This window comes from Cannabis sativa, chromosome X, assembly GCF_029168945.1.
Source record: "Cannabis sativa cultivar Pink pepper isolate KNU-18-1 chromosome X, ASM2916894v1, whole genome shotgun sequence".
NCBI lineage: Eukaryota > Viridiplantae > Streptophyta > Magnoliopsida > Rosales > Cannabaceae > Cannabis > Cannabis sativa.
The window spans coordinates 78,115,424-78,141,659 of record NC_083610.1 but is presented as its reverse complement, the minus strand read 5'-3'; the positions used below and the strand labels follow the sequence as shown (position 1 = coordinate 78,141,659).

At 34.8% G+C, this 26,236-nt stretch overlaps 1 protein-coding gene across 1 annotated transcript; it reads left to right on the top strand.

Moving 5' to 3' along the window:
- Positions 1 to 711: 711 nt before the first annotated feature.
- Positions 712 to 3,288, top strand: LOC133032377 (uncharacterized). Its single transcript, XM_061106302.1, has one exon. The coding sequence runs from the start codon at positions 712 to 714 to the stop codon at positions 3,286 to 3,288; it is 2,577 nt and encodes an 858-aa protein (XP_060962285.1).
- Positions 3,289 to 26,236: the final 22,948 nt, after the last annotated feature.

Genomic DNA, 26,236 nt, shown 5'->3' with positions numbered 1-26,236 from the left:
TGTTTCTTCTGTATGTTCCATGGCAGGTCAGATCTTGGAGCTTGAGGATGTTCATCAATGGCGGAATGATCTGAATCTGGAATTGCTGAGTTCAAACTGAAGGGATTTCAGTGTCATCTTCATCATCAGATCTGAAGGGATTTCAGGTTGAAGACATGTTGAAGAAGAGCTGGTTGCGAAAGACAAGGGATTGTGCATTAACAATCAGTGTTCTTGATTGTTGTTGGTAATTCATTACTAATTGCTGTTAAGGTTGTATTTGATTCCTTTAGAGAGAATTGGAAATTGTAATATGAACCTTTGAGAATTAGTGGATGAATTTACCCTGGTTCGGGGAACCCAAGCACTAGTCGGCTGAGATGTGTTCTCAGTGCAGATGAAGCTTGTAAAATTCTGGTGTTGAATCTTTGATTTTGTTCTTTTTATATTCAAGCTTAAATCAAGATAAAATCAATCTAAATATGAAAAAGATAGTCTAGACAAGAACTTGGGCTTACATTTGGTACCAGAGCCAGCTATTTTTGTTAGAAATATTGATCCTTAGGGTTCTTGCAAGATTCGTTATTCTGAAATTTATTGTTGCTGCAATTCTTGATTTTTCTGCATTTTTTCTTTCTGCAACACCCAGTTGGAACTAACCCCCTCTCCAGACACGACTCTGGGAGTATACTGCTCTCTATCTTTGTTTTGTTTTTCCTTGTTAGTACAGGAATGGAGATGTTCAAAGAAGGAGGGTCCACATCACGACCCCCAATGCTGGAAGGTGCTAATTACCCTTACTGGAAAACCAAAATGCGAGCATTCTTGAGGGCGGTGAATGAAAGAGTTTGGATGGCCATAGAAGATAGTTGGACATGCCCAACGATGATGGATAACAGTGTCACCAAACCAAAACCTACGAGCTTGTGGACTCCAGATGAGATGGAGAGGGCCAATTTTAATTCGAAGGCCATGCATGCTTTGTTCAATGCAGTGTCCACAAATCAATTGAAGGTCATTGCAATCTGTGAGATGGCCAAAGAGGCTTGGGAAAAACTACGAATTAAAAATGAAGGAACGGATGCTGTAAAGAAATCCCGTCTTCGTGCTTTGGCAAAAGCGTTTGAAGATTTATCAATGGAGGAAGAAGAAACGGTGGCTGAGTTCCATGCTAAATTGTGTGACATATCAAATGAATCTTATGATTTGGGAAAGACTTATTCTAATGCAAAGCTGGTTCGTAAAGTCCTTGGAGTTCTACCTAGGAGATTTATGTCTAAAGTAACCTCCATTGAAGAAATGAGAAACGTGGAGGAACTGGATCTTGATGAACTGATTGGATCCTTGCAGAATTATGAAATGTCATTAACAAGGTGGAAGAAGGAAAAAAAGAAGATGGATGTGAACAAAGAAAAAGGGGACAACAATATTGCGTTCATTCACAAAGAAGAAAATAAGTCTATCTCAGATTTGTCTGCTGGTTTCTCAGATGAAGCTGTAGATTTGCTGAGCAAGAACTATGCAAAATTCTTGAAAAAGAATTACAAGAAACTGTGTTCTGAAGGTAAGGAAAATGCTTCTAAAAGAAATCCTCTTGGGAACTTCTGGCATGGTCAGCAACCCAGTGACAATAAGAGCATGGGCATTCAGTGTAGAGAATGTGATGGGTTCGGACACATTCAGGCCGAGTGTGCTAACACTCTCAAAAAGAAGAAAGCCCTTGTTGCCACCTGGAGCGATAGTGACGAAGAAAAAGACTCTATTGCAACCAAAAGTTCTAATGAGGATAAACAGGTAGTGGCTTTCATGGCTCAAAGTCATCAGTCTGTTGAATCTGAGGATGATGGAGTCTCCACTGTGTCTGAAGTCGACAGTAATGGAAGACAAAATGCATATGAAGAGATGTTTTCTCAATGGCAATATATGACCAAGCAGATTGGAGGTCTAAATAGTGCCAAGGAACAGATAGAGTCTAAAAAAGTCAAGCTGGAGGACACTGTTAAGAATCTCAACAAACTTCTTGATGAGAAGGACAATGAGATCTACAAGCTTTCAGCTGAACTCATAAGAGCTAAACAGGCTTTAGAGTTTATCCCTCCAGGAACGGCTGCCATCAATCAAACTCTTCAACTTCAAAAACCTTATGGTGATCGAACCTCTATCGGATACAAGATGTTGTATAAGCAAGGAGATAACTTGGGGGTAGAAGAGTCCATTACACCAGTGATCAACCTAGACAAAAAGGATGACAAGCAATCATCATTTCCCTCGACACCTCAGTCCTCAGACCCCACTAGAAAATTCCATGTTCCATCTGGACCTACTAAGGTGAAGTTAGAAGGAAGAAGAATTGCCCCGGAGAATATATCTCAGATGGAGAGATTCATCCCAGTGTATCACTTCTGTAATAGGAGGGGTCATATTCGACCCAGATGCTATAAGCTGCAGAACTACTTGAAAGTTATGATCAATCGACCTATGAGTTTTCAAAAACCCAATAAAACTCGAAAGGAAGGATCTCAATGTGAGTGGAGATTGAGGGCTGATCGTGAATCGAATGTTGGGTTTATAGCTCAAGTTTCACTGTCTGCATTTCTAGAAGGACAGTGGTACTTGGATAGTGGTTGCTCTCGACACATGACGGGCAACAAGAAATTGTTAGTCAATTACAAAGAAGCAAAGGAGGGAGTTGTCACTTTTGGTGATGGAAATAAGGGCCATATTATTGGAAAAGGAGACTTGGTGATGAGTAAAGCTGCACCTCTTACTGAAGTACTGTATGTGAAAGGACTCAAGGCAAATCTGATAAGCATCGGTCAACTTTGTGATGCAAATTACACTGTAAGTTTTTCTAAAACTCATTGTTTAGTTTCATTTGATGGGTGCTCAGTCTTAACAGGGAAGAGATCTAGTGATGGTAGTTATTTGTTGGACAATGTTGTCCTATGTAATAGTGCATCATTGGATAAATCAGATATTGGAGACTTTACTGCTATTCCAAAAGTTTTAACCAAAAGAAATAAGAGTGTTAAATCATCACCTCGTCTTTCAAGAGCTCATTCACTATTATTAGTGCTATGGTATGGTCTTCTAAACCTTATACTGTTGAATCTTGGGGTTAAACAAAGAAATGATGATGTTTTTGTCCTAGTGTATGCTGGTTTTGATCATGTTGTACATCGTACTCCCTTGCTTCAAAAGAAATATGATACACACATGATATGTTGTCTAGTGTTCCTCATTGCTTGTTTATGTGTCTTCATGTGTGATAATGAAAGTTCCACAAACATTTCTCAAAATGCACGTTGACTCAAAATATATAGATAACGGATATCATTTTTTAGAATTGGTTGAGTAAAAATACATTGGATAATCACATATTATTCTTGATGCTCTCTTGGATTTTTGTTTAATAAAGCCTTGAATTCTCATATTAATGTGTGCAACTTGGGAAGTTTTTTTTTATGTGTTCTATTTGATTAATTCGTTGTGGTATATGATCATTATCTTTCTCTGTTTGTTTAGCTAAGCCTTGATTGCTATCATTTTTTTTCTATGAGGCACTTCATGTCCCATCTACAGGTTCTCCAGTTCTATCGAGGAAGCTCTAAATAGGTGAATTTTTCAGGATCTTTTGAACCTTTATTTTTCCCAGCTAAAAATGCTACCTCTTTTAGATGCAATGGGAAGAGCTTTCTTTAGTCCATTTACTAATAAGTAGTATGCTCCTTCTATATTAGTATTTCTGATTAAAAGAGGACGGCTACATCTCTGAGGGAGAGTGAAAGCCGTAGCTGGTTGCAAAAGAAAGAGCCGAAGTGTCTAAAGATAAAAAAGGCAAAAAAAAAAAATGGGCAGCTTAATAAAAATTTTGAGAGAGTGAGCCAATGTTCTCACATGAGGTCACTTGCACACACTGAAGAAAAATCTTGGTTCAAAATCCTGCAAAAAATTCCTTGTTTATTGTCTTTCTCATGTGTGTGTGAATATGTGGATTGGTAGAAATTGTCTCATCTTTTTATTAAGTATGGCTCATTGTGAAGTTGAATGAATTTGTTCTTTGCTCAAATGATCATTGCTCACTTGTTAATTGATTAGGCCACTGATTTTGTTTCCTCTTTACAAGTTGAACATGTTAATTCTTGAGATATATCATTTGGCATGTTTTTGATTGAAATAAAAATAAATCTCATTTGTAGCATCATTCGTAATATTATGGTGATCTGATTGTTTTGCTTAGTCAATCTCTCATTTTTTTTTATATCTAATATCCATATGTTTTAGGTCATGTTGTGAGATGGTTTGTCTTTCTTCTTTAATGTTGTAATAGATACTTTGGAATTTCTTTGCAATGAGGAGTCTATGTTGCATTTTCTGTCGCCATTCAGGGGGAGCTCTTTGATAAACTTCTTATTTTCTTAGGGGGACAATTTGACATGGATTATGCTCAATGAAGGGGGAGAAATACTTATCCTTTGTGTGTAAAGTGGTAGTGGTGCATTTGTTGTTTGGTTGTTTAAAGTGTTTGCTTTTCTGTTTGTTTAGACTCTGTTATATTTTGATGGTTGCTTTGTTTCGCATTGGTATTATTGTCATTGACCATAATTTGTCAAGGGGGAGATTGTTAGAACTATTATTTTCTGTCGTGACAAATTATGTCCAGTAGCATTCCAGTTGCATCTGGGTCTCGTAGTGTTTTGTCTGGGGTTCGTACTGTTAGTGTTAGTCCACGTCAGCAAAGATATTTTAGGTTTTAATTGTTCAGATGGTAACAGCTGTCTATTTCGGGTTTCTTGGTTTAGCTGGGTATAAATACGATTTCTGGATATTTTGTTGACAAACTTTTTGATCGGAGATTTGGGATTACGTTTCCTTCGTCTTGTTTCTTCTGTATGTTCCATGGCAGGTCAGATCTTGGAGCTTGAGGATGTTCATCAATGGCGGAATGATCTGAATCTGGAATTGCTGAGTTCAAACTGAAGGGAGTTCAGTGTCATCTTCATCATCAGATCTGAAGGGATTTCAGGTTGAAGACATGTTGAAGAAGAGCTCAGTTGCAGCAGAAGGGATTGTGCATTAACAATCAGTGTTCTTGATTGTTGTTGGTAATTCATTACTAATTGCTGTTAAGGTTGTATTTGATTCCTTTAGAGAGAATTGGAAATTGTAATATGAACCTTTGAGAATTAGTGGATGAATTTACCCTGGTTTGGGGAACCCAAGCACTAGTCGGCTGAGATGTGTTCTCAGTGCAGATGAAGCTTGTAAAATTCTGGTGTTGAATCTTTGATTTTGTTCTTTTTATATTCAAGCTTAAATCAAGATAAAATCAATCTAAATATGAAAAAGATAGGTTAGACAAGAACTTGGGCTTACAAAGATCTCTTATGCAGAGCTTAAATGCAGGATGCTAAGCCGCTCCTACTCCTACTCCTATGACTAGTGGCTTGAAATTATCTGCATATCAAGGGGATCCTGTGGAAAATCCACAACAGTATAGATCAATAGTGGGTGCCCTGCAATATTTGACAACTACTCGACCTAAGATTTCTTATAGTGTCAACAAAGTTTGCCAGTTCATGGCAAATCCTCTTAATACCCACCGAAATGCAGTTAAAAGGATTCTAGGATATCTAAGGGGTACTGTCTCTCATGGTTTGTCTCTGCAAAGGCTATCTGATCTTGATCTCACTGCTTTCTGTGATGCAGATTGTGCCAGTGATCCTTATGATAGGAGATCAACCTCTGGTTTCTTCATCTTCTTTGGCTCCAATCTTGTTGCTTGGCAATGCAAGAAGCAACATACTGTCTCCAGGTCAAATATTGAAGCTGAATACAGGAGCCTTGCTCAAGTTGTGTCTGAAATCACCTGGATGCATTCTCTCTTCACAGAAATTCATGTCAAGCTTCCTCGAACACCTGTAATATGGTGTGACAACTTGAGTACTATTCTACTCACTGCAAATCCAATCCTTCATGCAAGGACTAAACATATCGAGATGGACCTATATTTTGTTCGAGAAAAGCTATCTCAAAAGCTTGTAAGAATTCAACATGTATCTGCATCTGATCAAATTGCAGATGGTTTAACTAAAGCTACTTCAATTTCTAGATTCGCTCTGTTCAGGAACTAACTTGGCATTGGTCCCAATACCAATTCCAAGTTTGAGGGGGAGTGTGAAGGCAGTTAATTCAATTGAAGTTAGTTAGAGTTTGTTAGTGTGTATTCGATTATTCTTGTTTTGCTTTCTGTTGAATCTGTTATGATCATTTGCCGTGTATATAATCCTTTCTAGCTAACTTAATGAAGAGTAACATTTTCATTCCTTTCAATTCTCTTTCTTTCTCCTTTCTCTTTGTCTTACTTGTTCTTGATACTATGTATCAATGGTGAGAAAAGCTTTCAACACTAAGAATGTAAAATAATATTTATCAGTTGGTGTATTAAATATTCTCATTCTACTTTTTTTTTACGAGTGACGTGATAGATTTATGTGTAACTTATCTTAGCTTAACTTTTTCCTTGCTTCTCATGTGTCTCATCTTACTTATAAAGGTTTGAACTGCCAGCTTTACTCTCTAATTGTGTTGTGACTCTGGGCAGAATTAACAAGATGTTTTTCTCTCGTCTTCATTATAAAATTTCTTGGGCTAATGAGGTAAAAATATGTATATTATTGGTAAAAATTAGACTGCCAAAGATCTAAATCCTCTTCAAAATGTCCAATTGAATGTGATCGATGTGGGGGGAAATTGAATAATTAGAATAAGGAGATTCACAAGAGACATTGAACTGCCATTAATAAGAAACTTAAAAAGTTCTTCATTGTGGATGCATATCTTGATAATGTTAGTTGTGAAGAGCTCCAAAAAATTAAAAAAGAGCTTGATGTTTTACATGAGAAAGAAGAGAATTTTTCGGCGTCTCAGGCCATGAATGATTGGCTCAAACTGGGGGATAATAATGTTGCTTATTTCCGCAAGTGTACCTATGATCATCGAGCTAAAAACAAAATCCTAAAGCTTCTGGATGGGACGGGTATAGAGGTTACATGTCAATCGGAGATGGGGCAGTTTTTAGCATTATTTTTGCACTTTCTTTACGTCGGACCGCCCATCACACGAAGCATTTGCCAAAGTTATTGATTCGATTCTAAGGAATATTTTTGCGGAGCTAAACCAACGCTTGACCCAAGAATTCTTTAGTGACAATATTAAAGAAGCGTTGTATCAAATGGACCCATCTAAGAGTCTGGGGGATGGTTTTACTACTTGTTTTTATTAGAAGAATTGGGCTACAATTGGTCGAGACATCATTGCTGCTGCTTTGGCTTTCCTAAATGGAGATTCTAGTTTGAGAGGTATTAACAAAAATCTTATTTATTTGATTCATAAAATTGATAATCCCATTAGAATTGTTGATTTTTGCCCCATTAGTCTTTATAATATCTTTTATAAGATTATTACTAAGACCATGACTAATTGCATGTGTGAGGTTCCGGGTCATATTATTTTTGAAGACCAAAGTGCTTTCCTTCCTAGTTTTCTTATTACTAACAGTGCACTTATTGGATTTGAATGCATTAATGCTTTGAAAAAAAAAAGAGAGAGGTGATGCTTTTCTTGTCCTAAAACTTGATTTGTCCAAATCCTATGATCGAGTTGACGGTGAGTGGGTCAAGAAAATCATTGATTGTATCTGTTCAATGGAGTATTCAGTGTTATTGAATGGGGAGGTTGTTGGTTCTATTATTCCTGAGAGAGGACTTAGACAAGGTGATCCCATGTCCCTTGTCTTTTTTACTTTGTGCGGAGGGTCTCTCAAGTTTGGTGAGAGGAGATTGTAAAAATAACTTATTTCTTGGCTTTCCTTATGGTAAAAGTGGTCCTATTATTTCTCACCTCTTATTTATTGATGGCAGTTTGTTCTTTCTCAAAGCTTCTGCTGTTTGTTGTGTGAGGTTCAAACTGCTGTTGAGTTGGTATAGGGTAGCCTCCGGTCAGTTGGTAAATTTTGATAAGTTTTGCAGTTTGTTTTAACCCAAACGTGTTGTGCTCTGATCAAGAAAGACAGGTGGATTTATTAGGTGTGAAGGGGTAGATTGTCATGAGATTTATTTAGGCCTCCCTTATTTTGTGAGTCATAGTAAGGCGAGTTTATTTGATTCTATTCAAGATAGGATTTGAAAAAAAACTTAATAGTTAGAAATCAAAACTTTTCTCTATGGTGGATCGTGAGGTTCTTATTAAGGCTGTCATTGAGTCCAATCCTATGTTTACTATGAACCTGTTCAAGCTTCCTAAAGCATTTATGACAAATATTCATCGTATGTCTGCTCACTTTTTGTGGTGAGAGAATGATTTGAAGAAAAATATGCATTGTGTACTTGGGATAAGCTTTGCTTGCATAAGGAAGATGGTGGCATTGAATTCTAGCACCTTCATTTTTTTAGTCAATCTCTCCTTGCTAAGCAAGCTTCTCATATTTATAATGTTCCTTCTTTTTTGGCTAATCAAGTGTAAAAGGGGTTGTACTTCAGGAAAAGATCCTTCACCGAGATAAAAAAAAAAATCAAAACGAGGCTCATTTGTTTGGAAAAATATTTTATGGGGTAACGAGTATTTTATTCAAGGGCTATTTGGCGTGTAGGGAATATAAATGTGTTATACCCAAAATTCAGTTATACTCCAGAAGCTGACACATGTCCTAGAGAAGGAATATGAATCAATACTGATGATATAGTAATGTTATATCATTAAATGCAGATTAAATAACTCGTTACAATTAAATAAAAGTTTAATAGATAATATTCAAACTCTTTGACTGTGTAGTCTTAAGTGAGACAAGGATAGTAACTATTAAACTGATATTGACGAGACATATGTATGACTCGAAATATATACAAGTAAATAGACAAGAAGGGAATATTCATCCACTCGAGTAGAATAAATGTAATAACACACAACAACCTCGCATTACACATAGCGAGACGATCACCTCGCAATATTGCTTCGAATGAAGAGATGTGACGAGGTGAACTACCTCCCAACACTTAGCATTTTTTCTTATCAATATGAACAAGAAGGATAACTTATGCCAGACGAGACATAACCTTCCAAGTCAGCATAAGCGTCTAATATATAAAAATAAAGAGCGGTTGGGTAGTTATTGGATACTATCCCATGTGTGATTAAATGAAACGTGGGGATTATCCACGTTTCATGAACAATTATATTTGAATCAATTCCAAAAAGAGTAAATGCCTACCTATATTCCTATAAATAGGGACAAAATCCATGGGAAAAGGGATAGCAAATTTGAGAGAAAAGATTACTTATTGAAAAATTATTATTGTATTCTGTACTCAAAAATATCCCTAATAATTTGGACTCGTGGAGTATGTAGATTTTAACTACAAAACCACGTAAAAATATCTGGTGTTTATTAATTACGTATTTATCTCTATAGTATATTTATTGCAAAAATGCTGTTTATTTTGGTTTACAAAAATATGCATTAATAGTTTGGTGCTTTCATTGAGAGCCTTGGTGATAAAAACTCAGAAAAAACCCCTCCTTACAAACATTATCTACACAAATTCAATGGCTAGTGCTGATTAATGCCACAATAATCAACCTGAGAGCAAAGAGCCCATGGGATCTCAAAGACCCAACACCTCTGAAATGCCACGTTCAAGAAGGAACGATGGCAATAATGGTCAAAACTCAGAAAGCATGAATGAGGATGCCAATGACTCTGCCAGATACGTGTTTAGGAGCGAGGATGCTTATCATCCAACCAGGTATGTACCATTGGTAGAATTTGAGAATAGACAACTTCGATAACGACTGGCTGAATCTAACTGACAAAACGTTGAGTTGGAGAGAGAGGCTGCAGTAGCCAGGGCGACTGAAGGAACAGTTCCTCAGGACCAACCTGATCCTACGGTAAGAAGACCACGAGGAAGACCTCGAGGCTCCAGAATCAAGAGGCAGAAAACAAACCAAGGGAATCCCCAAAACACCAAGGAAGAACAATCTGGGGATACAATGAATGTCCCAATGGATAATGAAACCAATCCTAGTAATACAAGGAATCAAGAACATCGACGAGATGTTCCCCAAACTTCCCATGGATTTTCTAACCAAGGGAACGAACGAACTGATGTGCCAGAAGCATCTCACAGGAATGAAGAAGCAAGGTAGCCTCGACCAAGGAACTAGGAAATCCCACGTACTAATAAGAGAAACCCTGGAAATCAACTAAGGTCAAGCAGGCTTCCTTCCACACATCCTCAACGTCATTCTCGAGCAAATAGAGAAAATGTATACACGTACTTGAATAGATGACGTGTATCTAATCTTTTCTAAAGAAGAAGGTCGGTACAAGATGAAGCAAGTTTAAGCTTGGGACATTCAAGGTCTCGAGGGCATAGTTGATCGAGTAGGCAAACATGAGAAGGAAGTAGATCTCGGCATTATTATGCTAACTAAGAAAGCATAAGTAATTCACGAAGTTATCAATTCGAGAGTTACTCGGAGACAAGATCTGTAAGTAATTATGAGTGAAGGTAGCCTGACCTTCGTGAGCATATAAATCGAAGACAGACTGACCTTCGCAAGTGTCTGAACCAAAATGCACCTGATTTGTGTCATCAACTTAATCAAAATACAAATCAGCAACAAGTGGACCCCATCCAACTAAGAATAATTGAACTAGAGGTTAAATTTAGAAAATATCAAGATGGAGAACATCATAAATTGCCAGGCTACGACTCAAATGAAGAAGTCGAGCAATTCCATACAGATATCTTAAATTCAAAGTTTCCTCAGGGATTTAAGAACCCACATGTCTTGCAGTACGATGGGACCACAGACCCAGTCGCTCATTTAAACAACTTTGACACTATCATGCGAGCCAGCAATGTCTCGAATAATTTGCATTGCATTTTATTCCCAACCTCCTTAACAGCAGCTGTGAGCAGCTGGTTCGATAAATTTACCCATCATTCTATAACATCCTGGGAACAGTTATCCAGGGACTTTAAAAAGTAATTTCAAGCTGCAAGAGACCGTCTACTTGAAGCATCATCCTTAACCAATATAAAACAACAACTTGGTGAGTCTCTTAAGGCATATTTAAGTCACTTCAATATGGTTGCTGCAGAAGTCAGAAACCTGAATGATAGTATTCAACTAAAATCACTTCAGGTAGGAATCACAATTGATTTGTCCACAACTGGAGGTGAATTATGTGATCACCAAGGTCATCTTGTGAGGAACATTAATGAGTTCAATGAACAAGCACAAGTCTTTGTGCGTAAAGAGGAAGCGAGAAACAAAATGAAGTTGTTGAATACAAGCTCGAGAAGCAAACCCAGCACAAGTACGACAATAGTGAGCATAATAACGACAAAGGTAGACAATCCTAGTGGATCGATCACGAAAACAAAGGATGACTCGAAAGAATCATCCAAAAATAAAAAGAAATAGAAAAAACATGACAAGTATGTATCAATTTATTTGGTATATACTGAGTTGAATGAAACTCGCGAGAATATATTCCTTGCTAATGAAAACAGGATTGCGTTCTGCAAACCCGAGCCAATAAGGCACGCGAGGCATAAGCGATATTAAAAAAAATACTATTGCTTCCACAAAGATATAAGGCATACCACCGAAGAATGTCGACAACTGAAAGATGAGACAAAAAGCTTGATCTCGCGGGGATACATTAGGTAGTAAAATGTGAGAAATCAAGGGAACGAGCCTAACCAGCCTAACAACCCTAATAACACGAACAACTAGAGAACGCAACCTCCTCCAGTTGAGGGCGAGGATATCTTGGTAATCTCAGGAGCGCCACACCTCGCGGGAAATAGTAATGATGCCCAAAAAAGATATATAAATGAAGTGAAGAGTCGAGATACTGGGGGCAGAGTCGAGATACCCACCTCTGGAAAAACTTGCATTATGCCTAATTCATGCATCTCGCAAATTACAGCCATATTTATAGGCGAATCTAATTAAAGTCTTAAACAAATTAGCCATTAAGGCAAGTTTTATCAAAACATGATGCTTCAGGAATATTGATAAAATGGTTAATTGAGTTGGGATAATTTGACATAACTTGCCACCCGAGAGTGTCAATTAAAGAACAAGCTCTAGCTTACTTCCTAATTGAAGGAATGAACTCTGAAAAAGACCCAATGTTGAGCGTGAGGTGGAAAACTGGAAATTATATGTTGATGGGGCTTCAAATGAGAATGGCTCAACAATAGGAGTTATAATAATATTGCCGAACAACTTCAAATTCCACTACGCACTAAGAATTCAGTTTGATACCTTGAACAAGGAGGCATAAAACGAGGCCTTATTGGCATGTTTAAGAATAGCTAAGGCACTAAAAGTCAAAAATATAACATGCTATAGTGACTTGCAACTAATTGTAAACCAAGTCTTGCGAGAATACCAAGCGAAAGGTTTAAAGATGGAAAACTGCTTAGAGAAAATTCGAAAGAACTTGGAAAAGTTTGATTATTTTAAAATTGAACAAATTCCAAGAGAACAAAACTCTAATGCAGATGCACTAGTAAAGCCAGCATCCCAATTTGATATCAATAAGTTGAATTTGGTACCGGTGGAAGTTTTAGACGACCCAAGTATATGTGAAGAGGAAGAAATCAAGATGATAGATACTTCACCAGCATGGATGACACCAATTATCAAGTATCTAGTTAGTGGAGAACTTCCTACAGACAAAACCGAGGCACACAAACTCTTATACTCAATACCTCGCTATATAATGGTCGAGGGGAAGTTATACAGAAGACGTTATTCCATGCCTCTCTTACGATGTGTGTTACCAGTAGAAGCAAATGAAATAATCAAGGAAATTCATGAAGACTTCTGTGGGGATCATGTAGGTTGGCAGAGTTTATGGAAGAAGATTATCCGTTAAGGATATTACTAGCCAATAATCAACAAAGACACACACGAATTTGTTGAGAAATGCGATATGCCAAAAGTTTTCACATATACCTTGCATACCACCAACCGAGTTGAGAATGATGACCTCCCCATACCCATTTATAATATGGGAGATTGATCTGATTGAGGCATTACCCACAGGGCAAGGAGGAGCAAAGTATGCAGTTGCGGCAATCGACTTCTTCACAAAGTGGACAGAGGTCGATCCTCTAGTTTCCATAACTTGCAAAAAGTTCTCGATTTTGTTATCAAGAACATCATTTGCAGGTTTGGCATTCCTATTAAAATAGTATCTGACAATGGAACTCAGTTTGATAGTGAATTATTCACTGAGTTTTGTTAAAGGAATAAAATTATTAAGAGATTCTCATCGGTATCAAGGCCTCAGACAAATGGACAAGAAAAAGTCGTTAACAAAATCTTAAAAGATACTATTAAGAAAAAGTTAGATGCTGCCAAAGGAAGATAGGTTGACCAGCTACCACAAGTGCTTTGGGCCCATAGAACTACAGAGAAAACAACAACGGGACACACTCTGTTCTGATTGGCGTTTTGCTCAGAAGCAATGTTACCCGTAGAGGTTAACATCGTGACCCACAGGCGTGAATTTTAAAATCAAGAGGAAAACCAAGAACTTTTAAATGTGTCCTTAGATGTACTTGAAGAAAAGCAAAATGAGTCGCAAATAACCAATGCAACTTACCAACACCGAATAACAAGATACTTTAACAAGAGAGTTAGAAAAAGGTTGTTTAAAGTAGGAGATTTAGTGTTAAGACGTGTATTTACAAATACGCGAGATCCATCTGTAGGAGTGTTCAACCCAAATTGGGAAGGTCCTTATGTCATTGAAGCTGTCGTGGGAACGGGAGTTTATAAATTAGCTTGGCTTAACGACTCGCTAATAAAAAATCACTAGAACAATGAACATTTACGACTATATTACCAGTAGTGTTAATATGTAAATATTGTATTTATCTATGTAATGATTAATAAAATTAAATTTGTTCAAGCAATTACAAAGTCTATTTCCTTTAAAATTACTTGGGGGCATATATATGTATAATAACTAGAGTCCACCTAGAAATATATACTGTATTGTAAAAACCTAAAAATTAAAAAAATTTCATAAAGGAAAGGATAATTGATTAAAATTGCCTTTGGACAGTATAAATTCATGAACTGAAAAACTTTTTCTTTAAAAGAAAGAATTGAAATAGCAGTTGTAAATGAGATTTCTTCTCACAAAAACAACAGAAAGCTATATGCAAGCTGAGTGGATAACGGCTCGCATTATCTTAGAAATGTGTCTTGAAAAAAAATACTTAAACTAAAAATATGAATATAGGATTAACCATTCATATGAGCAATCAAAGGATATTCAAAATCGTTACTAAAGTGAATTATTCAAAATATTTAAAGTTTTCTCTAAAAATGTAGCAGATTATAAGCAGCTCGAGTAAAACATAGCAGATAATAAACTGCTCGTGTATAACATGGCAGATTGTAAACTGCTCGCGAAAAATATGGTAGATTATTAACTACTCATATGACAAAGAAAATGACATTAGAAATGCATAAAACTCAAAGTATCTTAAGCTAAATCAAGAGAAAAATATTTAAATTGTGAATTGAAACGCAATAAATAAACCTATATAACTCAAAAGCAAAATGTGAGACATAAAAAGTAAAAATATATAAATAAGATATGTTGGCCATCCAACACATGAAAAGTTTTTCACAAGCCACAAAGGGCAAACAATGTCTCAGCCAGAGGACCATTATTCTGAAATAATATATATGTATATATATATCTAAATAACCAAGCCTATATAGTTGGGGACTTGAAAAGTTCTTCTTCTTCTTCTTCTTCTTCTTCTTCTTCTTCTTCTTCTTCTTCTTCTTCTTCTTCTCTTCCTCGGCATCAGCAACTTTATCTTTTTTGGTTTGCTCGAAGAAGGCCAGCATCTCCGTGTCTCCTTCTCCCAAAAAGCTTAAATCTATGTTTGGATTAGCCATCCAGGCACAATAGATAGACCTTTTAGCCATAGAGTTAACTCTGGCTATGGCATTCTCCTCAGCCCCTTCAAGTTTTTTATTGGCCTTGTTAAGCTTTTGGTTTGCCTCATCAAGCTCCTTACTAACTTTCTGATGAGCTTCACGGAGATCATTAGCCTCTTTTTGAGCACCTTCAAGCTCAGTCTTAAGGTTTCTCTTTTTGACATGGCATCATACTGGTAAATCAAAAGATGATGGGGTGATGCAACACCCGGTCGATGGTCTTGCTTGGAAAGACTTTGATGCAAAACATCCTGAGTTTGCAAGCGACCCAAGAAATGTTCGACTGGGGTTAGATGCTGATGGATTTAATCCATTTGGCAACATGAGTCTTGCATACAGTATGTGGCCAGTGGTGTTGGCTAATTATAATCTACCACCTTGGTTATGTATGAAAGATAATTATTTTTTGCTATCCGCCCTTATTCATGGTGCAAAATCTCCAGGTAAAGACATAGATATATTTTTAAGACCGTTGGTGGACGAATTAAAGGAGTTGTGGAATAATGGGGTACCAACAAGAGATAGTTCGACCAACTCGATGTTCACCATGTGTGTTGTGCTTTTGTGGACAGTGAATGATTTTCCTGCTCGTAGTAGCTTGTCTGGATGGAGTGGTCAAGGTTATAAAGCTTGTCCTACTTGTAATGAAGACACAACGTCCATTCGAGTAATCAAGAAGACATCATATGTTGGTCATAGAAGGTTCTTGCCAAGTAATCATGCAATGAGAAGGGATACTCGATTTGATGGTAAAGTTGAAAGAAGACCTCCTCCAAGATGATTTACTTATGAAGAGATATTATCACAAGTTAATGCTCTCGAACCGTAAATTCTCGGACATCATGAAGATTTTGGGGGCATGAAACGTAGAAGAGTTGCAGAAACTTCTAATTGGAGGAAAAAAAGTATTTTCTACGAGTTGGAGTATTGGAGCACGAATTTTTTAAAACACAACCTTGATATCATGCATGTTGAGAAGAATGTGTGTGACAGTCTCCTAGGAACCATCTTGGATAATGATAAATCAAAGGACACAACCAATGCGCGACATGATTTAAAGAAGATGGGTATTAGAGAATCGTTGTGGATTTATGAAGATGGGAATGGGAGGCTAATGAAACCGCATGCTCCTTATGTTTTGACTCGTGAAAAAAGACAACTATTTTGTCAGTTTGTTAAAGGAATAAAGTTTCCCGATGGCTTCTGTTCAAATTTAAAGAGCAAAGTTTCTCCGGATGAGTCGAATATTTTGGGTTAAAATCCCACGATTGTCATGTCATTATGCAGCGAGTACTATCGGTTGGTGTCCGTAAATTTTTACCTCGTGATACTGCAACCACTATTACTCAACTATGTAATTTCTTTCGACAATTATGTTCGAGAACTTTAAATGTAAAATATATGGAGGATGCTCAAAATAATTTAATTCTGTTATTGTGCAAGATGGAATTGATTTTTCCTCCAGCTTTTTTTGACATAATGATACATTTGGTATTGCATTTGCCTGAAGAAGCTATACTGGGTGGCCCTTTATTTATGAGGTGGATGTATCCTTTTGAAAGGTACATGAAAAAATTGAAGAATTATGTGGGAAACAAGGCACGTCCTGAAGGGTCAATTGCAGAAGGTTATGTTGCTGATGAGGCAGTAACCTTTTGTTCAATGTACTTTAAAGGGTGTGAAACAAGATTTAATTGTCTTGATCGAAATGAAGATGCACCTTCTGTCTCTCGCTATCTCTCAGTTTTAAATTCTCAATCTCATCCTTTGACTAGCGGAACTATCAAGCCTCTTGATCATATTAGTCGTGAAAAAGCTGAGTGGTACATTCTTCAAAATTCTCCTGAAATTCAAGCTTATTTAGAGTAAGTTTGTTACATTCCTATAAATTATTTTATTAAATTTTTAGTTTTTTGTCTCTCTTTTCGTCTATCGTACCTTGACATTATCATACTTCACAGTGAACATTTGGAGAAGATAAGGCATAAATATCCTAATGGTAACCACGATGTTTTGCATAGGCAAACTTTCCGTCCGTAGTTTCATAAGAAGGTATGATGACAATATTTTAAAGTTTTAATTCAAAAATCTATATTCCTCTCATATTAATACATTTTATGTGTTTAGATATATGAATTTCACAAGCTTGGAACTTTACAAAATGGTGATGAGTTACTCGCTCTAGCTTCAGGCTCCGATTACTTAGCAACCTTTTACGAAGGTTGTGTAGTGAATGGTGTTCGGTTTATTGCGTCTAAAAGAGATAAAAAGCGAAAGACACAAAATAGTGGTGTTACTGTTGCTGGAATTGAAGGGTTTAATTACTACGGCACACTTGAAGATGTAATCACTATATCTTATACTGGTGCATATACAGTGACATTTTTTGAATGTAAATGGTATAACACTAATCCTATAAGAAAGAAGACAATCATTGAAAAATAATATAACAGTATAAATATACGTGGATTTTGGTATCAAGATGAGCCGTACATCCTTGCTAACCAAGCCAAGCAAGTTTTCTATCTTGAAGATCCACTCAGAGGTCGCAATTGGAAGGTTGTTGAAGATATTAGCCATCGACAAATTTGGGACATTAATGACAATGAAGATGAGACATATGTTGATGTTGTAAATGATTCTAACTCTTAAAATTTTGTGTTGACGGTTGATCTTGGAGAGTTGATTTTGCAATCGAATGAACCTCCAGTAATTGTTGAATCGATCGATCAGTTAGTGGATTCTGAGATAGAAAATAATGAATCTGATGAAAATTATGTTGCTGAAGAAGTAGATGATTTACTAGTTGAACATGTTGAGGATGAAAATGCAAACTTGGTGAATGATGGAAATGATAGTGATTCTTCGGTGTAACTTTAATTTTACTATTTTTTGTTAAAAAAACTCTATATAATTAAATGACATTTTATATTTTTTTCGTATTAATATTTGTGTCAACTTTGAATTATGTGCTTCACATTTTGTGAATTTTTATATTATTTTTATTTTTCATCTTCAAAGTAAAGTACAATGTTAGCTAGTCTAGCGAAATACCACGGTGGGGATGGTGATGGTAGGGATCCCCTTGATCCTTCTAGGGTACCCTCGTCCTACGAATCAGGTTTTCATATTTTTTTCAAATCTAACATTATTCTTAATATGAAAGGTTAATGTTCAATGTACTAATAAAATAATTTTTCTCTCGAATAAATAAAGTTCAACCTCCAGTCAGAAAGGGTCGGGCTTGCAGCAAACACTAAACTTGAATAAAAAAGGAGAGATGCTGGTAAGCCCTTAGAGGTTGAGGTAGATCTTGAAACTGGCAAAGTAGTTGGCACTGAAGCGAGCGCTTATGTTCGATTTATGGGCTAGCAAGCTCGCTTCAGTGCCAGCAAGTAACCATGTTGTGCCCAGGTCATCATTACAATTTTTCCGATGTACCCCAACAATATAATGATCAAGTGCTCAATCGAATAAGAGTGAGTGATTTTTAATTATTCATGGTTGTAATTATTTTATATCCTTATTTATAAATTAATATAATATTTAAATTATTTTATTACATAGTACTATTTTGGTATTGATGGGAATCCCCACCGAGACCTACTTATGGGGACTTTATATTCAAAGATGGCGGAGAGGTATAGTAAGAGAAAGACAATCAGACACAAGTATTTTAAACAACTTTACACTAAACCAGAAGATTGGGAAAAAGTTCTGGGATTGCCTCCTGACCACTTGAATACGGACACTTGGAAGCCGATTTGCGAATTGTTCATTAGCAAAAAAATTTTGAATCGCTCAAGTAAAAATAAAGCAAATCGGCAACAAATGAAATATCCAGCAACGCAAGCACAAACTCGTTGGCTTCGATACGCCACGGAATGGTATATATTAATTCTTAAATTGTTAATATATTTTTTCTTTATAATAAACTAACTTAATTGTTTATGTTCGTATAGGGGGGTCATCCTGAAGAGCATCTAGTTGATGCATGGAAGGAGGTTCATTTGAAAAAGCCGTCTGGCACTTTCGTTAATGAAGCTGCTGCAAAAGATTATGTAAGTGAATAAAATGATTTATTATTAAAATTTATATTTTATATTAATTATATATTCTAATGATTTTTATTTAAATAGGAGGAATTGTTGAAGGAGCTTGATAGGAAAAGACTTGAACGACAATCCCAGAGCGATACATCTGGTACTGAATCTGACACTGGTTATTAGTTCGACGTTCTGGAAATAGTTCTAGGCGAAAGATTTGACTATCAAAGAGGCGTGGGTAAAAGGCTTAAGGGCAAAGGAAAGAAGTCATTCACTCAAAGTCAGTCGACAGTGCCTCCTCCACCAACTACTGAAATGATGAGCACTGTGGCAGAAATATTCTGAACTATGCGTGCCACATGGGAGGTAATTTGACGCCTCAACAACGTGCTCATTTATATAACCACGATTTGAGAACTTTATTCAAATTTATAGTCAGTCGCAGTCGTCTAGTGGTTCGTCTTCTCAGAGTTATGCCGCTCCTCCACAACAGCAACAACAACCTCCTCAACAACAACAGCCTTCTTCGCAGCAACAATTCCAAAATTTGTCACAGCAGCAATTTGAAAATTTTTTGCAGCAACAACCCCAATCTTTTCCTCAACAGCAACAACAGTCTGGTCCGCCATTGGGAAATTAGTTCTTATATAGAACACCATCAGAGTCTTCTCCGCTCGGCTCAAATTTTGCTGATTTTGGATTATTTGGGAGTTCATCGCAGGAGCAACAATTTTATTCAACTCCCATTTTTAACCAAGCTGAGCTCGGGTATTTAACACTGGGTTTATCATCAGATCAAGCATATGTGCCTTCTCCGCCACGGGCTTTGGGAACTCGTAACGATAATAATCCGGATCAAGACTTTATAATTGGAGACCTTAATGAAGATGTCATGGAATAATTTGTTTATGTTTTTTAATAATTTAGTTTAATTTTGAGACAATATTGTAATAGGATTAATGTTAAAGTAATTTACTTTGAGACATTTTTAAATTATTAAATTATATTAATTGTAATTTTATTTATTATATATTAATATATAAATAATTATTTATATATTTAAAATTATTTGTAAAATATATATTTTTTTTTATTTTTAATTGCAATTAGCGGCGGGACCCCGTCCCAATGCTCTTTGTTTGTCTCGAAACACGAAACTGACAAAGAGCATTAGCGGCGGGGTCCCGCCGCTAAGGTTATTAATAACGGCAGACCCCATTTCGGCCGCTAATACTATTAGTAGTGGCCACGCATTAGCGGCGGATCAATACCGAAATCTGCCGCTAATACCCTATAACGGCCGATTTAGGGGGTATTAGCGGCGGAGTTGTCCGCCGCTAATGAAGTCAAATGTTGTAGTGAGATTACCTTGGAGACTTTCAAAATAAAAAGCAAAGGACGGTGATTCCTTCTTCTTCAAGCCCAACAGTGGCTAGTTCTTTTTCTCGATCGGCAGTGTGTCCTGAAGCATCTTCGACGGGTCATAGATGGTTGAGTCTTTCTCTAGGTAGCCTTAAAGTCAACACCGATATTGCCATTGATTTGGTTGCAACTGTAGTGGTTTGGGTATGATAATCTGTGATGAGTTTGGTGCAGTTCAAGCTTCGACAAGTTGGAGATTGGAGGACCGCTTTGACCCTGAAGTGGCAAAAGCTTTAGCTATCCGCCAAGCATTGGCTCAATGCCTGATATGACAACATTATTATTGAATCTGATTGTTTGAGTGTTATTTTTAAAATTAAGAACAATGTGTCTTTTATTACTTCTTTGGGGCTTGTTTTAAATGATATTTTGGTCATTGCAATAAGTCCAAAGATGTTAATTTTGTTTATTGATTTAGAAATTGTAATGTTGTTACTCAATTTTTGGCCAAACTTATTTTGTAGTAGTAGTATGATTGGGGGCCCAATAATCTTATTTTTATCCATGAACTATTGATAGCTGATGTTATATCTGAATAAATCCTCACTCCTAACTTTTTAGAGTGCTTGCTGCTCTTAATATTTAGTGGTTGAGACTTTTTACTAAAAAAAAACTTATCACTTGGTCCACGGGAAATTCTTTACATATTGCAAAAACCTTTTTTTAAGTTTTATTATTTTTTTTTCCATGAGTTATAATTAAGTAGTTGTGATGGGAGCAAAGTGCAAAAAACAAAATGATGGGGTCATTAAATAAATTTTGAATAAAAAAAATTACAATAACTAAAAATTCTGAAGGTTCCAGGAAACTATATATATTGTACTTTTTAACCTGTTACACATGTGTATTGGTTATATTATAGAGAATAAAATTGGCTTGTTTTATAAATAACTGAAAATGTATTAATTCTTCACTAAAAATGTATATAATTTTTGAGCATTGATATTAGACACCAGTAGTGGCTAGCACTTTCTCGACATGTTGCATTGCGAATGACTAGCGATACTCTCTAAAAGTTATTATATTAAATTATATGAGATCGGATAGTTAATTAGACTAATAATAATAATATTAACACATAAAAAACTACTAGATACTACTAATACCTTCTAGCATTTATACACAAATGATTGTGAATTATTATTGTATGCCATTATGACAAAACTATAATAACTATTACTTCATCGTCACTTAACTCTCCCTATGTTGGGACTTGTGAAAAAATTTAATAATAATAGTTGCTATTTTTCGCTTTTTTGAAATGGGGTAATTGTTACTGATTAGTAGTACTAGTTGTTTCTATAATAGATAAGTAATATAGCATTCATTTATCGAGTCATTGACAAATTAATGCATTAATTTAATGTTGCGTGAAGCATGGTACGTCGTTTCTTTCACCCTTTAAATGGGTTTTGACTTTTTTCTTTCACTCCCCCAATAATAATAATAATAATTTATTTGAATTTGATAAACTCAACCAATAATAAGTTGTAATAAAATTAAAAATATATTAGTACAGAAAGACAAATGTCAAATAACACGCCTGGTCTCCGGTTACGTTTTCCATAGAAACAAGGCTTTTTCAATAACATGTTTCAGTTCCATAATACTGTTTTTTTGCCTCCCAAATCTAAGCTCTCTTGTAGGTTAGTTGTCCCAACGAAAAATGTATGAGTAATGAGTAGTATATAGTTTACAATATTAGATTATGTATAACAAAATAATAAAGTGACACTTTGAAATTGTTTTCATCCATGTGATGAAACCATGCCTTAAGACCAGGAAGAAATGAATGTGCAAATGCAATAATGTATAAAGATCATGTTATTAGGTATTTATAGAGTACAATAATCTTATAAAGTGGCATTTACAAGTAGGTAAGGATTTTGAATAATAATTATTAAATTAAAATATATAAAATTTTATATTAAATTATACTAATAATATAATAGTACCTTTTAGTGGTGTTGGACTGTGAAAATATATTTTAGTGTATATTTTTTAATAATTTATTATGGGCCTACTTTTACTAATAGACTCTTTCATTTTTGAACATCTAGATAGTTTTAATAATAAATTTTTTATATAACAGTGTATATCATAGTTATTTAAGATATTATAATATAACGCGTATTAAAAATAAGGTTTAAATAAGTTGTCGCGCAAATATCTCTTTTAATTTATACATGCGTGAAATAGACAGCTTGAACCTTATTTTATGTATTATAAATTATTTTAAATTTTTTAAAATTCGATAAAATATCTCAAATAACCATAATTTAAAGTGTTATATAAAACATTAATTTTAAAACTATCTAGACGTAGGTAAGAGAGTACAAAAAAAATTTCTAATATTATAAGGGTTGGCGGCTACTTGATGATGATGATACTTGGTTAGAGAGTTAGGAAGAAGTAGCCAATTATATTATAGTGTAATTAAAGAAAGAAGGGGGTTGGTTAATTGTTATGGTTAAAATGGGGTTTGGAAGACCAAAACGAGACATTACCCAATACCTAATTAAAAGGATGCCATAGCGGCAAATTGGACCAACTTTCCCGCCTAAGCATTCATTGAATTTAACATTTTACACCATTATTATTATTAATTTCTTTCTTTCTTTCCTTTTTTAACTCACAAAACAATAAACTGATAACGAAACGTAACTTGTCAGCAGTAGGTGATATAGGGATACCCTTTTCCTATTGTTTTTTCTTTTTGTTGGATTGGATGTACTTTGGTTTGGATATGGAAGTGTGTATATATGTCAAACTACCTAGTTGTAAGTTAACGCATACACATGCTTCTTTCTTTACAAGTTATAGTGAAAGTGTACGTCCCTCTTTAAATTTGTAACGCTAACGGTACATACTACGTATCGTTCTTATATGGTAACACCGTGGAATATTTAATTTCATATTTTTTTCTATGATGGTATTCATAGAAAATTTTGAATATTTTAGGGTATGAAAATAAAGTTTAAAATTTTTGTTGTATTGATGTACTTTTTTGTGTTTTATTTATTACATATGTGATATATTCATATTTCCAACAACTATAATATGGTAATGACACGTATTAAAAAGCTAGAATATAAAGGAAAATTTACATGGTATACTAATTTTTGTTATTTTTTTTATAAAAATACTGTCAGGCGGTATTTTTTACTTTTTTACTATATTTTTTATAAGTTTCATACTGCAGTATACTGTATTAAGTTTTCAGTGGTGTTCTACTGGTGTATTTTAGTTGTTCTACTGGTGTTTTGAGTTGTTCTGTTTTGTGTTTTACTGGTGTTTTATAAAAACACAGTATTTTTGTAAACTTTTCCGTGTGACAGTATTTTTGTAAAAGTTATCCCAAATTCCAGTATTTTTGTAAGTTTCCCAATATAAACCAGCTCGTGTTATGGAGCAATAAATGCGCTCAATAAATTTATTTCAGAAAATACAATCAGTAAAAATATTTGAACTCATCTTTTGAAAATAATGGTGAGCTGTAAATATTAACTACTGATTAATAAGACCGACGAGACGAACAATCAATGAGATCCATCTCAGGATACACATAATACTCAACAGAAAGTATGTTTTGAAAGGATAGATAATGAATTCTTTAAAAACTTGCAGTTCATTGATCAACATACTCGTGAGTATGTTGAAAGACTAAGGGAAGCACTCCCAGTATAATTTATCTTAGAATTGTCACACTATGATAGTATCTCGCATTTGCTTCTCTCATTTATAGAAAGACGCGAGAGGTACTACCTAGGGAATACTTAGGCACAGAAAGCCATCTTCAGAATAAAGCATTATAAGAGGATTGTTTATATTGCGAGATGAATCAATATAATCAACATAACTATTTATAGATAAAGACAAGAAGTGGTTATGTAGTTATTATATTATTACCCCATGTGATATAAATATAAATCGTGGGGATTGTCCACATTTCATGAACGGTTACAAGGATAAGATCTCAATGGAATAAGTGTCGCCCTAAAACTCCTATAAATAGGGATAGAACTCAAGGAACAGAAGATGTCCAATTTGAGAAAAAGTAAAAATCATACATATCTTTTCTTGTATTCTGCATACACTTTATAAAATTCCAGAATAAGATGAACTCGTGGAGTATGCAAATTTAATTTCAAAACCACGTTAAAAACTTTCTTGCCTTTTATTATTATTATTATTATTATTATTATTATTATTATTATTATTATTATTATTATTATTACTACTACTACTACTATTATTACTATTGTTATTATTTAATTCTAGAGTTCATTTATTACTTTAAGGCTCATTTACTGGTTAATAAAAATCTGTGTTAACAGTTTGGTACTTTCATTGAGAGTCTTGTAAAAAAAACTCAAAAAAATACCCTCTATGAAACATAGTTGATCCTTCCATCCATGGCAGACGACACTCCTCAAAACGAAGATATACTCAACCAGGAGAAACAACTCAGCGTCCTGGAAAAGAACATCAGAGTTTCCATAAGACAAATGCGACTGAGACTCCTCGCTTTGGGGAGGAAATGGTGGAGGATTTGAACAAGCTGGGGATGAAATCCCAAAAAGACCTAATGAGGATGCTTGCGATCCCACTAAATACGTACCATTAGTGGAATTAGAAAATAGACAACTCTGGTAAAGATTTGCAAAACGTATTAGCACTTAACGGATTTTAATCATAGCTTTATTCTCAGCGTTCATAACTCCTAAAACACTCATTTATGTGCTGATAACAGCCATGGAGTGATATGAGTGTTGGATTTAAAATTGTTGTTACCAAAACATTATAAATAGAGATTTGTGGGATTCATATTAAGATACATTAATTTTTATTAAGAGAGCACATTGTTAAAAACTCTCTTTAGATATTTTTATAAAATTATTTTTATTACTCTAGCTTTTTCTTAAGTGCTTATAGTGTAGGAGCAATAATTTTTTAGATAAAGATGTTAAACCTAGTTCAAGTTTAGTAATTATTATATATTTATAGTGTATGTGGTGTTGAGATTATTATAACATCTCTTGTATATATATTATATATATATGTTCTATTTTGCATTCTGTTATAACTTTGAGTTGTAATTCTCCTAACTTCGTATTCTTTATTTAATGTATATTTTTATTATAGAGTTATAATATTATTTAATTTTTCATTTTGGTCTTCTATTATTTTACATTGAGTTTTAATCTTGTGGTTTGATATTTGTATTAGTTACAACACATTTTCCAAAGATAACTAACGGTAAGATTAATTTTGATATATCTATAACATCTATATATAAATAGAAAATAGATGTTATAATAAAACAAAAAAATAATAATAATTACTTGTCTTTGTCGTTTACTTTCTTTTCTTTTTTTTTTTTTTTTACTTTTTTTTGTTTTTATTTTCTTATATACTATTTTATTGGTAAATAATTTTTTGTACTTGCTATCCGCACCTTAAGGTATTCAATATCATATCGATGTACGTGGTACTTAATGATTGGTTAGTAATTCTTTTTCTGTTTTTCTTAATTTTTTTATGAATGATTTTTGTACTATTTTTTTTTTAAATACTTTTTTGTACTATTATTGCTATGTGGTACATTAAATTGCTCAATATCATACCGATTCACATACACAATAATTAATTAGCAGTTTTATAAATCATATTAAATTAAAATTTGTGGAAACTGATATTGAGATGCACCAATAACGATATGTTACCTTTTGTGGTGT

Coding starts and splice junctions, on each gene's coding strand:
- LOC133032377 (XM_061106302.1), top strand. CDS start 712: ATGGAGATGTTCAAAGAAGGAGGGTCCACATCACGACCCCCAATGCTG.